Below are 14,686 nucleotides of genomic sequence, written 5' to 3'. Positions count from 1 at the left end.
GGACGAGAGGTAAGAATCTCAGGATTAGCTATCTAATGTTAGCTAAATTGAGTAATTAATCAAAAGGCTACATTTGTTTAAATTTACAATTCTGTGAACTGTCTTTGCATTTACACAATACATGTTATCTAGCTAGCTAGCTCATGGTTAGCTAGTTATCAACCTTAGCCTGGCTAGATGGGTACATTAGCCATATACTTGTCTAGCCATTTAAATGCATGGGAAACTAATAAAAACGAGTTTAACTTTCTTTGACTTTTATAAACCAACAGTCTAGCTTGCTAGTTAACTAGCTAGCTAACTTAGATGGTGATGCTAAGTGTTCTTGATAATGTTTGTTTGTGTCTGTAGGTGAGGGGTGGGTAGCCTACTTCAAGCACTACTTCACTTGTAACTGTCCTGGCTACATTGCCTTGCAAAAGTATTCATCCCCCTTAGTGTTTTTCCAAATTTCGTTGCATTACATCCTGTAATTACAAAATGTAAAAGTGGTGCGTGCATATGTATTAACCATCTTTGCAATGAAGCCCCTAAATAAGATCTGGTGCAACCAATTACCTTCAGAAGTCACATAATTAGTTAAATAAAGTCCACCTGCGTGCAATCCAAGTGTCACATGATCTCAGTATATATACACCTGTTCTGAAAGGCCCCATAGTCTGCAACACCACTAAGCAATGGGCACCGCCAAGCAAGCGGCACCATGAAGACCAAGGAGCTCTCCAAACAGGTCAGGGACAAAGTTGTGGAGAAGTACAGATCAAAGTTGGGTTATAAAAAAATATCCAAAACCTCCGAACATCCCACGGAGCACCATTAAATCCATTATTAAAAAATGTACAAAATATGGCACCACAACAAACCTGCCAAGAGAAGGCCGCCCAACAAAACTCACAGACCAGGCAAGGGGGGCATTAATCAGAGAGGCAACAAAGAGACCAAAGATAACCCTGAAGGAGCTGCAACGCTCCACAGCGGAGATTGGAGTATCTGTCCATAGGACCACTTTAAGTCGTACACTCCACAGAGCTTGGCTTTATGGAAGAGTGGCCAGAAATATGCCATTGGTTACAGAAAAAAATAAGCAAACACATTTGGTGTTCGCCAAAAGGCATGTGGGAGACTCACCAAACATATGGAAGAATGTACTCTGGTCAGATGAGACAAAAATTTAGCTTTTTGGCCATCAAGGAAAACTCTATGTCTGGCACAAACCCAACTTTAACTATCCCTAACTGTGGCATCAAGCTACTCACTCACGCACTATGACACTCCAACACACACACACACACAATAACATGCACACACATTTATACTGACTCTACACACACGCACACATACTCACATAAAATCATAATTTACGCTGCTGCTACTCTGTTTATCATATATCCTGATGCCTAGTCACCTTACCCTTATACATATCTAGTTCTATCACTCCATATACATTGTAAATATGGTGTTGGAACTGACCCTGTACATAGCTTCTTACTTTCTCGTGTTCTTCTTATTTTTATTTATTGTGTGTTTTTGTTCTACCTTACGTTATTTTTAATGCTACATTGATTTTGATTACTGCATTGTTGGGTTTGGAGCTTGCAAGAAAGGTATTGCACTATATTTGAAATTTGAATTAAGAAAGGCTTACTCACCAAATTGCCACTGACCTCAAAATGCTGCAGAAGGAAGAAAACATACTCTCCAGCCATTAGGTCTTGCCTCTCCGCCTCCATTAAAAGGTTAATTGCATCCTCGGCGTTGGTCATCACCACAATCACTAGGAGAAGATGGGAAATTATGGTTTTGGTAACTTAGGTTTCAGTAAGCATTTTTGGCCAGTTTCCTTGACAGATAAAACCTAGTCCTGGACTCAATAGTGCTTTTAATGAAATCCATTCAGAATGCTTTTTAGTTCAGGACTAATATTAATCTGTTTCTGGGAAACCGGCCCATAACGTACAGCTGGTTGGTGGTAGGAGCTTAGTCTCGCGAAATGAATAGACCTGAGTAAAATTATGTCAGGTCAATACTTTCAATTGCTTTAGCTGTGCTTGATTATGTTCAGTGCATAGAGCGAATTAAAAACAAAAAACAACGTTTTGTGTGAAGTAGGCATTGGTCTGAAGCCGAAAAAGAAAGGAAACTCACGCAATGCCTATTCCACCTATGCTCTACCAAGGTTATCCAGCAGACAGCTTTGGACTACTAAAATTTCTATGTTGGTATTGTCTTTCAAACTATGTGTAGGCAGGTTGCTTGGGATTCAAACCTTCTTGATATTAACAGCTGATTTTCCAGAGGGAAGCGAAAAACCAGAAACCAATTTAAACCAACATGGAGTAAAGACAAATGAGCAAGCTCCTGGAAAATACACAAATAATCAACATGTACACATTAACTATTTACAGTGCATTCAGAAAGTATTCATACCCCTTGAATTATTTAACAGTTTGTTGTGTTATAGCATGAATTCCCCCATTTATACACAATACGCCATAATGACAAAATTAAAACATGTTTTTAGACATTTTTACAAATGTATTGAAAATGAAATAAAGATATATATAATTTACATAAGTATTCACACCCCTGAATCAATACTTTGTAGAAACATCGTTGGCAGTGATTACAGCTGTGAGTCTTCTGGGTAAGTCTCTAAGAACTGTCCACAGCTGGATTGTGCAACATTTGCCCATTATTCTTTAAAAACATTATTCCAGCTCTGCCAAATTGGGTTCTGATCATTGCTAGACAACCATTTTCAAGTCTTGCCATAGATTTTCAAGTAGATTTAAGTCAAAACTGTCACTCGACCACTCAGGAACATTCACTGTCTTCTTTCTAACCAACTCCAGTGTAGATTTGGCCATGTGTTTTAGGTTATTGTCCTGCTGAAAGGTGAATTAATCTCACAGTGTCTGTTGCAAAGCAGACTGAACCAGGTTTTCCTCTAGGATTTTCCATTTTGTTTCTTTTTATCCTGAAAAACTCCAGAGACCTTAACGATTAAAAGCATACCCATAACATGATGCAGCCACCACTATGCTCGAAAATATGGAGAGTGATACTCAGTAATGTGTTGTATTGGATTTGCCCCAAACATAACACTTTGTATTCAGGACAAAAGGTTAATTGCTTTGCAATATTTTTTGCAGGATTACTTTAGTGCCTTGTTTTGGAAAAGTTTTGTTCTGTATAGGCTTCCTTCTTTTCACTCTGTCAATTAGGTTAGTGTTGTGGAGTAACTACAATGTTGTTGATCCATCCTTAGTTTTCTCCTACCACAGCCATTAATTAAACTGTAACTGTTTTAAAGTCACCATTTTAAGTATTGATAGTGTACTGTGTCCATTTGAACTGGCACAAATCGTTTTTCAGCTCTACATGGGAAAGCTTGCATTTCTCCGTGACAGACTAATGCCCACAATCCGCCACTCTGCCATAAAGCACTCTGTCCCTGGGCAGTACCATTGGGATGTTGTTCATTTCAAGGATGAGGGCAACGACTTCTTCCTTTAGAGTCTGAGAACTGGTCTCTACGGAAGTTCTAGCAAGACAGACGCAGTACTACACACCACCACGCTCACTGCCACTCCAGAAAACCAAAGGTTATTTTAAGAGCACACTAATACATTTAAGTAAGTAAGTGTGTGTGTGTGTGTGTGTGTGTGTGTGTGTGTGTGTGTGTGTGTGTGTGTGTGTGTGTGTGTGTGTGTGTGTGTGTGTGTGTGGCTGTCAAAACTATAAACTGAATCATGGTCAAAATGTATTCTCCAGGAGGCGAACCCACAATCTTCAGGTGGTAACTCTAACCATTACACCTCAAACCCTGTCCTCAAAATATATAAAGTTTTTATTAGAATGAATCACTTTTGCATGTGAAATAACAGAATCCTTGTATTATTATATATTTTGTTTTGTATCTCTTTTGTAATATACATTTTTTATTATTATACAAAATAATCAACAACTTCCATCCCTACATCTAGCATATCTAACAAAACAAAACACAGGTATAAACAAGAAAATACTAAATACATACAAAATATATGTATAATATATATATATATATATATATATATATATATATATATTATAATTGTTTTAAATATGACAATTCTAATGCAATTGTATTCACTCAGAAACATTTGATTCACTATGGATAGATGGATAGATGGATAGATGATTAAATTCAAAATATTTGTAATTTTGGTATAGAATTCTGGAATTTTTGTTTGTGTATAAAGTATTTGGCAAGAAAGATACAATAATTCACAATCATTTCAATGGTCTTGTTATTGCAATAGTAACATATTATATCTGTTATGTCAAAAACATGGGTACTGTTCAAACAGGTAAATAAGTATTCTGCAATGTTTTTCCAAAAATCTGTCACAGATTTACATTCATAGAACAAGTGAGTCAGATTTTCACCTTTTTTTGCAGAAAACACAGATATCATCAATATCAACTAATTTGGACAACATGAATTACATGGATATATCTTATGTGGAATCTTAAAGTGCTCTCCCTTAAATTTGTTTGGTATTTAATATTTGTAAGGCATCAACCAAGCTTTTTTCCAGGCAATATCAGGAATAAGCATGTTCCAGAAAAATGTTCCTCTAGGCATAGGTTGGTTTCCTTGACTGGAAAATGTGTCCTTATGTATTTGTTACAACAAGATTTCTCAAATAAGCCCACACCTTCCAAACTGAGTTCTGGATAACCGTCACCAAAGCTAAGATGAGTTTTCATTAGTCTAGTTAGACCACTGGGAATGGCTTTGATCACAGAAATAAACTCTTTGAAAGGTATTGGAAACTCATTCAGTGTTATAAATTGTTCACATGAAACAATATTACCCTGTTGTCGAAAAACATCAAGAACAAAGTCAATATTCATCTCATGCCAGCTAAGGTAGAACAATGACCTATTCCTTACAATTATGTCAGAATTAATCCACAAAAGAGCTTTATGTTGTCACGTCCTGACCATCGTTTACGTGTAGTTTCATTGTAGTCACGGTTCGTTTATTCTTTATTTGTTTTGTATTTTTCTAAAGCTTCACTTTCTAATAAATTATGTTGAACACTACTCACGCTGCGCCTTGGTCCGACCATTATTATTATAGCGAACATGACAGAATATCCCATCATACCAGGACCAAGCAACGTGACCAGGTGAAGGAGTCCTGGACTTGGGAGGAAAGCCAGGAGTGAAGGACATCCTGTAAGTGGGACGAAATCATGGCAGGAGACAGAAGCTTGCCATGGAAGCAAGCGGAGGCAGCGAAGGAACACCAACGACGTCTCCGGGGTTCGCAACCATGACGGAAGCCCGAGAGACAGCCCCAAAAAGTTTTTTTGGGGGGGCACACGGGGTGGTTGGCGGAGCCAGGTTTCAGACCAGAGCCAACTCCCCGCACTCGCTTTAAGGAGCGTGTGACCATTCAGGCACCATGTTATGCGGTGATACGCACTGTGTCTCCAGCGCGCATTCACAGCCCGGTGCGCTTGGTGCCAGCTACTCGCACTTGCCGTGCGAAAGTGAGTATCCAGCCAGGACGGGTTGTGCCGGCTCAGCGGTCCTGGTCTCCAGTACATCTCCTCGGTCCAGGATATCCTGCACCAGCTCTACGCACTGTGTCGCCAGTGCGCCTTCACAGCCCAGTGCGTCCTGTGCCTGCTCCCCGCACTCGCCCTGAGGTGCATGTCACCAGTCTGGGGCCACCTGTCCCGGCTCCATGCACCAGGCCTCCGGTGCGCCTTCACAGTCCAGAGCTTCCGGCGACGGTTCCCAGTCCGGAGCTTCCGGCGACGGTTCCCAGTCCGGAGCTTCCGGCAACGGTTCCCAGTCCGGAGATTCCGGCGACGGTCACCGCGATGGTCAACAGTTCGGAACCTCCAATGATGGCCCACGGCCCGGAACCTCCAGAGACGGCCCACGGTCCGGAACCTCCAGAGACGGTCAACGGTTCGGGACCTCCAGCTCCAAGGCCAGAGTCTTCTTCTGCGTTGGTGCCCAGTCCAGGCACAGCGTTCAGTCCCGCTCCATGGCCGGAGACTTCCCCTGCGCCGATGCTCAGTTTAAGCACAGCGTCCAGTCCAGCTCCAAGGCCAGAGTCTTTTTCTGCGTTGGTGCCCAGTCCAGGCACAGTGTTCAGCCTGGGTCCATGGCTGGATCCGCAGGATGAGCGGGTTCTTCGGCCCACACCAGAGCCGCTTCCGATGCGGGCGGAATCGCAGGATGAGAGGGTTCTTCGTCCCGCACCAGAGCCGCCACTGACACTAGACACCCCCCCCAACCCTCTCTTTTTTGTTTCAGGTTTTGCGGTTGGAGTCCGCACCTTTGGGGGGGGGGGGGGTACTGTCACGTCCTGACCATAGAAAGCTCTTATTTTCTATGATAGAGTAGGTCAGGGCTCAACGGGGGGTTTCTAGTTATTATTTTCTATGTGGGGTTCTAGTTCAGTTTTTCTATGTTTGGGTGATTTGTATGATTCCCAATTAGAGGCAGCTGGTAATCATTGTCTCTAATTGGGGATCATACTTAAGTAGCTTGTTCTTTCACTTGTGGGTTATGGGATATTGTTTATGTGTAGTTTCATTGCAGTCACGGTTTGTTTATTCTTTATTTGTTTTGTATTTTTCTAAAGTTTCACTTTCTAATAAATTATGTGGAACGCTACACACGCTGCGCCTTGGTCCGACCATTATTATTATAACGAACGTGACGTATGTGGAGAAATTGTGCAGAAAACATATTTTCCAGGACATTAATTACATCTAGACATTCCTCTAGCGGAACGCCTCACCAATATCCAATGGTATAGCGTGGCACGAATTACAAATACCTCAAAAATGCTAAAACTTCAATTTTTCAAACATATGACTATTTTACACCATTTTAAAGACAAGACTCTCCTTTATCTAACCACATTGTCCGATTTCAAAAAGGCTTTACAACGAAAGCAAAACATTAGATTATGTCAGGAGAGTACCCAGCCAGAAATAATCACACACCCATTTTTCAAGCTAGCATATAAGTCACAAAAACCAAAACCACAGCTAAATGCAGCACTAACCTTTGATGATCTTCATCAGATGACACTCCTAGGACATTATGTTATACAATACATGCATGTTTTGTTCAATCAAGTTCATATTTATATCAAAAACCAGCTTTTTACATTAGCATGTTTTGTTCAGAACTAGCATACCCACCGAAAACTTCCGGTGAATTTACTAAATTACTCACGATAAACGTTCACAAAAAACATAACAATTATTTTAAGAATTATAGATACAGAACTCCTTTATGCAATCGCGGCATCCGATTTTAAAATAGCTTTTCGGTGAAAGCATTTTGCAATATTCTGAGTAGATAGCCCGGCCATCATGGCTAGCTATTTTGACACCCACCAAGTTTGGCACTCACCAAAGTCAGATTTACTATAAGAAAAATTGGATTACCTTTGCTGTTCTTCGTCAGAATGCACTCCCAGGACTTCTACTTCAACACCCAATGTTGTTTTGGTTCCAAATAATCCATAGTTATATCCAAATAGCTGCGTTTTGTTCTTGCGTTCAAGACACTATCCGAAGGGTGACGCGCCGGCGCATATCGTGACAAAAAAAATCAAAATATTCCTTTACCGTACTTCGAAGCATGTCAAACGCTGTTTAAAATCCATTTTTATGCGATTTTTCTTGTAAAACAGCGATAATATTCCAACCGGGAGACGTTGTATCCGTTCAAACACTGAAAGTAGAAAATGGAGTCGTCACATGCACGGGCGCACCAGTGTCATTGTTCTCAGAACGACCACTCTCCAAAACCCCTACTGTTTTTCGCCCAGGGACTGCAGAGTTATCATTCCACGTTCTGGCGCCTTCTGAGAGCCTATGGGAGCCTTAGAAAATGTCACGTTACAGCAGAGATCCTGTATTTTCGATAAAGAGGCTACAGAAGGCCAAGAAATGGTCAGACAGGGCACTTCCCATATAGAATCTTCTCAGGTTTTGGCCTGCCATATGAGTTCTGTTATACTCACAGACACCATTCAAACAGTTTTAGAAACTTTAGGGTGTTTTCTATCCAAATCAACTAATTATATGCATATTCTAGTTTCTGGGCAGGAGTAATAATCTGATTAAATCGGGTACGTTTTTTATCCGGCCGTGAAAATACTGCCCCCTATCCTAAACAGGTTAAAGCTTGTTGGTGAAACCTAGCCAGTATAAGGGGTTATTGGTTATTGTAGTTTGGTCAGGACGTGGCAGGGGGTATTTGTTTTATATGGTTCGGGGTGTGTGTGTATGTAGAAGGGTGTTGGATTTATGTGTTCCGGGGTTTTTGGTTTATGTTCTTGTTTTGTATTCTAGGGTTTCTATGTTGTGTATTTCTTTGTTGGCCTGGTGTGGCTCTCAATCAGGAACAGCTGTACATCGTTGTTTCTGATTGAGAGTCATACTTAGGGAGCTTGTTTTCCACCTGTCCCTTTGTGGGTAGTTGTTTTTTGCATTGCTGTTTTGGATAGCCTGTGAAACTGTCGTACTGTCGTTTCTTTGTTTCTTTTTTTTCCCGTGTTCACATATAAATAAAATAATGATGAGCACGCAACCCGCTGCGCCTTGGTCTAATCCCTTCGACTACCGTGACACCCTTGGTCAGACAACATATGAATTTCTCTCCTAATATTAAGAAAACCTAGAATATATTTATTAATTGGCTACAAAGGGACATTTCTATACAAGGCAGAGGAACTGTCTCACTTTGTGTACCCATCATTATCTGTATTTGTAAATCCCTCTACCTGTAAAGAGATCAACATAACCTTTCTTGACTTCATCTGGAAAAATAAGTCAAACTAAAAAAGTCAGTCCTTTGAAATGAAAGATGAGAAGGAGGTCTAGAAGTGTTGGATTTTGATGACATTAATAATACTTTCAATATCAATTGGCCGAAAAGATGTTTGGTAAATACAGAATCAATTTGGTATTTCATTCCAAACAATGTGTTTAATAAGTTAGGAGGTCTTCAATTTTCACAGAATTGTAATTATATTTCTGATAGAGAACCCCTTATACTGGTCAGGACGTGACAAAGGGTTTTTTGATAGATGTATTCCTAATTATTTAACACAGTCCTTTACAGGAATATTTTCTATTTCTTTATCATCAGAGTCAAACAAACAGATTTCACATTTTGAAACGTTCAGTTTTAATCCAGATGCAATAGATAATGCAGTGATAGCATTAAGGGCATGGGCGACCTGGTCTTTGTCTTTAAAAAAAAAGAGTATCGTCAGCCAGTTGGGAAATTTGTATTTTTATGGTAAACTAAACAAATGTTGGAGCTTATGTGACGGCCCTTCATAAATCCTGAGTCTCATTTATAATGGTATCTATTGCTTTCTTTAATATTTTGGCATAAACCAGAGCAATCCATTTGTAATCAATATTTAATAAAGTAATTGGACTCCAGTTGTCAATGAGAGAAGGGTCTTTCTCAGGCTTCGGATTCAGTGAAATAAGGCCCTGTTTCATAGCGGAGACAATTTCACAATTTTCAATGCAATCTTGAAACTTTCTAAAAATAGGGTCTTCTACTGACTCCCAAAACTGCCTATAGAATTCAACTGACAGGCCATCAGGGCCAGGTGATTTCCCTTTTATCATTGAATTCAGATCCTCTCTAATTTCTTCAATTGACACAGGTGAATCGTAAATTGAGTGGAAATATCCTTCTCAATTACAGGAAGATAATTCTGAATGTGACAAATGTAGCTTTCACAACCATCTTCCTGAAATTCTGAGTTATAAAGGTTTTCATAAAAGGAATTGACAAAGGTTGATATTGTAATGGGATCTTTGCATAATACATTAATAATTTTGAGTGCAGTTATAGATTTTCTTTTGTAGTTTCTCTTTTCAAGTGCAAAAAATAACTGGTGTGTCACACTTTGCCAGATGAGTCTGAAGCTATTCTAATTCTTGTTGTATAGGTTTAAAGACCCTTCTTCTTGAGATACATTATCTTTCTTTAGAAAACTGTCAAGCTTGCTCATCAAATATTTTTGTCTAAGGTTCTTCAGGTGCTTCAGCTCTGTGGCACGTTTAATGACTACAACTCTGACTTTATATTTGAAGAATTCCGATCTACTTCCATGACCCAAGTCTTTTCTTGCAAAAATATCTTTGGTTAACAATTTGATGTTTCTAATGAAAATAGGATCTTTAAGAAGTGCGTTGTTAAATTTCCAATATCCTTTAATACCATACATTTTTTTAGTATCTTGCAAATTCAGGGAAATCAAATGATGATCAGAAAAGGGAGCCAACTGATGATCTACATCTATAACAAATTGTAACAAAAAGGTAGAAATTAGAAATACATAGTTTTGTTGGTCGGGGTATACAGTTGAAGTCAGAGGTTTACATACACTTAGGTTGGAGATTAAAACTCATTTTTCAACCACTCCACAACTTTGTTGTTAACAAACTATAGTTTTGGCAAGTCGGTTAGGACATCTACTTTGTGCATGGCACAAGTAATTTTTCCAACAATTGTTTACAGACAGATTATTTCACTTATAATTCACTGGATCACAATTCCAGTGGGTCAGAAGTTTACATACACTAAGTTGACTGTGCATTTAAACAGCTTGGAAAATTCCAGACAATGATGTCATGGCTTTAGAAGCTTCTGATAGGCTATTTGACATCATTTGAGTCAATTGGAGGTGTACCTGTGGATGTATTTCAAGGCCTACCTTCAATGTCAGGGCCTCGTTGCTGGACATCATGGGAAAATCAAAAGAAATCAGCCAATACCTCAGAAAAGAAATGGTTGACCTTCACAAGTCTGGTCCATCCTTGGGAGCAATTTCCAAATGCCTGAAGGTGCCATGTTCATCTGTACAAACAATGGTATGAAAGTATAAACACCATGGGACCACGCAGCCATCATACCGCTCAGGAAGGAGACACATTCTGTCTCCTAGAGATGAACGTACTTTGGTGCGAAAAGTGCAAATCAATCCCAGAACAACAGCATAGGACCTTGTGAAGATGCTGGAGGAAACAGGTACAAAAGTATCTATTTCCACAGTAAAACAAGTCCTATATCGACATAACCTGAAAGGCCGCTCAGCAAGGAAGAATCCACTGCTCCAAAACCCCCATAAAAAAAGCCAGACCACGATTTGCAACTGCACATGGAGACAAAGATCATACTTTTTGGAGAAATGTCCTCTGGTCTGATGAAACAAAAATAACTGTTTGGCCATAATGACCATCATTATGTTTGGTGGAAAAAGGGGGAGGCTTGCAAGCCAAAGAACACCATCCCAACCGTGAAGCACAAGGTTGGCAGCATCATGTTGTGGGGGTGCTTTGCTGCAGGAGGGACTGGTGCACTTCACAAAATAGATGGCATCATGAGGGAGGAAAATGATGTGCATATATTGAAGCAACATCTCAAGACATCAGTCAGGAAGTTAAAGCTTGGTTGCAAATGGGTCTTCCAAATGGACAATGACCCCAAGCATACTTTCAAAGTTGTGGCAAAATGGCTTAAGGACAACAAAGTCTAGGTATTGGAGTGGCCATCACAAAGCCCTAACCTCAGTCCCATAGAAAATGTGTGGACAGAACTGAAAAAGCGTGTGCGAGCAAGGAGGCCTACAAACCTGACTCCGTCACACCAGCTCTGTCAGGAGGAATGGGCCAAAATTCACCCAACTTATTGTGGGAAGCTTGTGGAAGGCTACCCGAAATGTTTGACCCAATGTAAACAATTTAAAGGCAATGCTACCAAATACTAATTGAGTGTATGTAAACGTTTGAGCCACTGGGAATGTGATGAAAGCAATAAAAGTTGAAATAAATCATTCTCTCTACTATTATTCTAACATTTCACATTCTTAAAATAAAGTGGTGATCCTAACTGACCTAAGACAGGGAATTTTTACTAGGATTAAATGTCAGGAATTGTGAAAATCTGTGTTGAAATGTATTTGGCTAAGATGCATGTAAACTTCTAACTTCAACTGTAACCCTTTGCATCCAGATTGAAATAACACCAGGCATCATCAACAGAGAGATCCTTGCATAATGTTATGATGATTTTGAGAGCTTTGACTCATAGGAGAAAAACGATCAGCAGAGTCATCAGGTGTTTCGTTAAAATTCCCTGATAGAATCAGAAAAACCTTTGAGTATTTGTTGCGTCAATCCTGTAATTTTCTGGGGAATTTGGCAAAAAGGGTCTTATTTGGAGAACGTGACTTATGTCCATACACATTACAGATGATGAAAATAGAATTGTCAAGTTTAACAATTTCTGTGACCCATCTCCCATCCTGTGAAGATGTGGATTCTAGAATGTCGCCTTTAAACTTGTGGATAAGCATCAAAAGACCAGAAGGATGATTTGATCCATGACTGAAATAGGCCATGTCTCCCCATTGTGACTTCCAAAATTTCAAGTCATTTTCACATGAAATGGTTTCCTGAAGAAGGACAAAATCTGGGTTATTGTGTTTACAATATAAAAATAAGGCTTCCTTTTTGTAAGATCTCTCAAACCCCAAGCATTCAGGCTAACGATATTGAGTGAGTTGAAAACAAACTCCTGCATTCAAAAAGAAAGAGACACAAACTAAACAACAGATGTAGTTATGTGAACAATAAAGCAAAACAGTAAACCTTGAGAGCGTTACTTCGACGGAAATCTACGCTCAGTTGAGGTAGCGGTGGTTAACAGTATAACAAATCTATTTTTTTCTTTTTTTGGTTGGCAAGTGTTCCTAAATTGTAGTTCGGACAGTAAATTTACTCGTGGCACCATAGTAAATGAACTCTTGGCAGTACTCACAGTTCAAGTGTGATTTCATGTCATCAGAGTTAACCATTAATCTTTCTTCTTTTGATGAGCGCGTGTGGGCCCTTGAACCCAGCCTTCTTTCCCTCTTGTCGTGCCTTTTGTATAAGCTGCCACAGTTTCTCCCTGGCAGTCTGATCCTGCGGTATCAGAGCCTCTGGTGGCCAGAATACGTCACAAGCTTACAGTTGGATTTTTGCATGGAATTGACACTGAATTTCACTTTCAGCGTTTTCAAGTCTCTCACAGATAAGATAAGACGTTACAGTGAGCTCCTGTATATAGCGTAACAGTACGTTTCTGGATGTTATTTTTCAGTGTTTCTGTCCACTGCTCTTTCTCAGTATTTTTCTCATTTGACATTCACTAGCTGAGCTACACATTGTACTTCACTCTGTTTCACTTCAATTGTCCCAATGAACATGTCCTCATTTCCTGCTGTTATCCCCTGTCTATGCTGTGAATCCTCAGATTTTCTGCCCGTGTGTGTGCGTGAGGAGCACTTTTTGGCATAATTATTTTTTCTGTAACATACTTTGCATATCTGACCATATGCCGGACACTTTTTTGGTTCATGTTTGTACCCACAACGTGAGCATTCTCCCTGTGATCTTTCTTTTACTAGCTGTGCACTGTCTTTGTCTACTCATGAAGCATTATCAAATGGCCCTGGCTCACTTCACTAGCACGGCAAATGTCTATTGGTCTAGCTAGCAGGAGATCTGGTTCTCTGAGTAATCTGCCTCGAACTTGGTCATTTGTGATTCCGCACACAATTCTGTCCTGTATCAGTGACTCGGTATGCTGTTGAAACTTAGTCTTTTGCTTTATTTTTTTTAGATCAGTCACATAAGCATCAATTGACTCTGTTTGTCCTTGCACTCTCGTAAAAAAGATATGCCTCAGGTGTGTCAAATTTTTTCTTGGCTCACAGTTCGTTCGAAAAAGATCTTTTAATACATCTAAGTCATCTACATCATTGTCAAAATTGAATACCTTGATTGCATCTTCTCCGGCTACGTGCAAGAATGTGGCACATTTCACGATGATATATAGGTTGAATTTCTGCATCCACACTCCAATTTCCCTCTAGGTTCAGAGTAGTTGGTGGTCTCATTTGTTCCATGTTTTGTAATGTTGAGCTTTCCTTTGTATTACTTTTTAACATGACACCACGTAATATATTAGCACACTGAGGCAAGGTAACAGCGCCACCCTCAGGCACTCCAGATAAGTACATGTACTGTGCATTCGGAGAGTATTCAGACCCCTTGACTTTTTCCATATTTTGTTATGTTACAGCCTTATTCTAAAATGGATTAAATAAAATGTTTTCCTGGTCAATTTACACACAATACTCTTTAATGACTAAGCGAAAACAGGTTTTTAGAAATGTTTGTAAATTTATTTAAAAACAAAACCAGAAATACCTTATTACATAAGTATTCAGACCGTTTGCTATGAGACTCGAAATTGAGCTCAGGTGCATCCTGTTTCCATTGATCATCCTGAGATGTTTTTTTATTGGAGTCCACCTGTGGTAATTGAAATTATTTGGACATGATTTGGAAATGAACACTCCTGTCTATATAAGGTCCCACAGTTGTCAGTGCATGTCAGAGCAAAAACCAAGCCATGTGGTCGAAGGAATTGTTCGAGTTCCGAGACAGGATTGTAGACAGCAAAAAATGTTAACATCATTGAAGGTCCCCAATAACACAGTGGCCTCCATCATTCTTAAGTGGAAGAAGTTTGGAACTACCAAGACGCTTCCTAGAGCTGGCCGCCCGGCCAAACTGAG

General features: G+C 39.7%; 1 protein-coding gene across 1 annotated transcript in view; it reads right to left on the bottom strand.

The window, feature by feature from the left end:
- Positions 1 to 14,686, bottom strand: part of gucy2g (guanylate cyclase 2g) — a 90,967-nt gene that overhangs the window by 48,685 nt on the left and 27,596 nt on the right. The window contains exon 3 of the mRNA XM_029715323.1: positions 1,665 to 1,774. Within this exon, the coding sequence (XP_029571183.1) occupies positions 1,665 to 1,774 (110 nt within the window). The remainder of the gene's footprint in view (positions 1 to 1,664; positions 1,775 to 14,686) is intronic.

The sequence above is a fragment of the Salmo trutta genome, chromosome 2 (assembly GCF_901001165.1).
Source record: "Salmo trutta chromosome 2, fSalTru1.1, whole genome shotgun sequence".
In the NCBI taxonomy this organism is placed as follows: domain Eukaryota; kingdom Metazoa; phylum Chordata; class Actinopteri; order Salmoniformes; family Salmonidae; genus Salmo; species Salmo trutta.
This window is presented reverse-complemented; position numbering and strand designations above follow the sequence as displayed.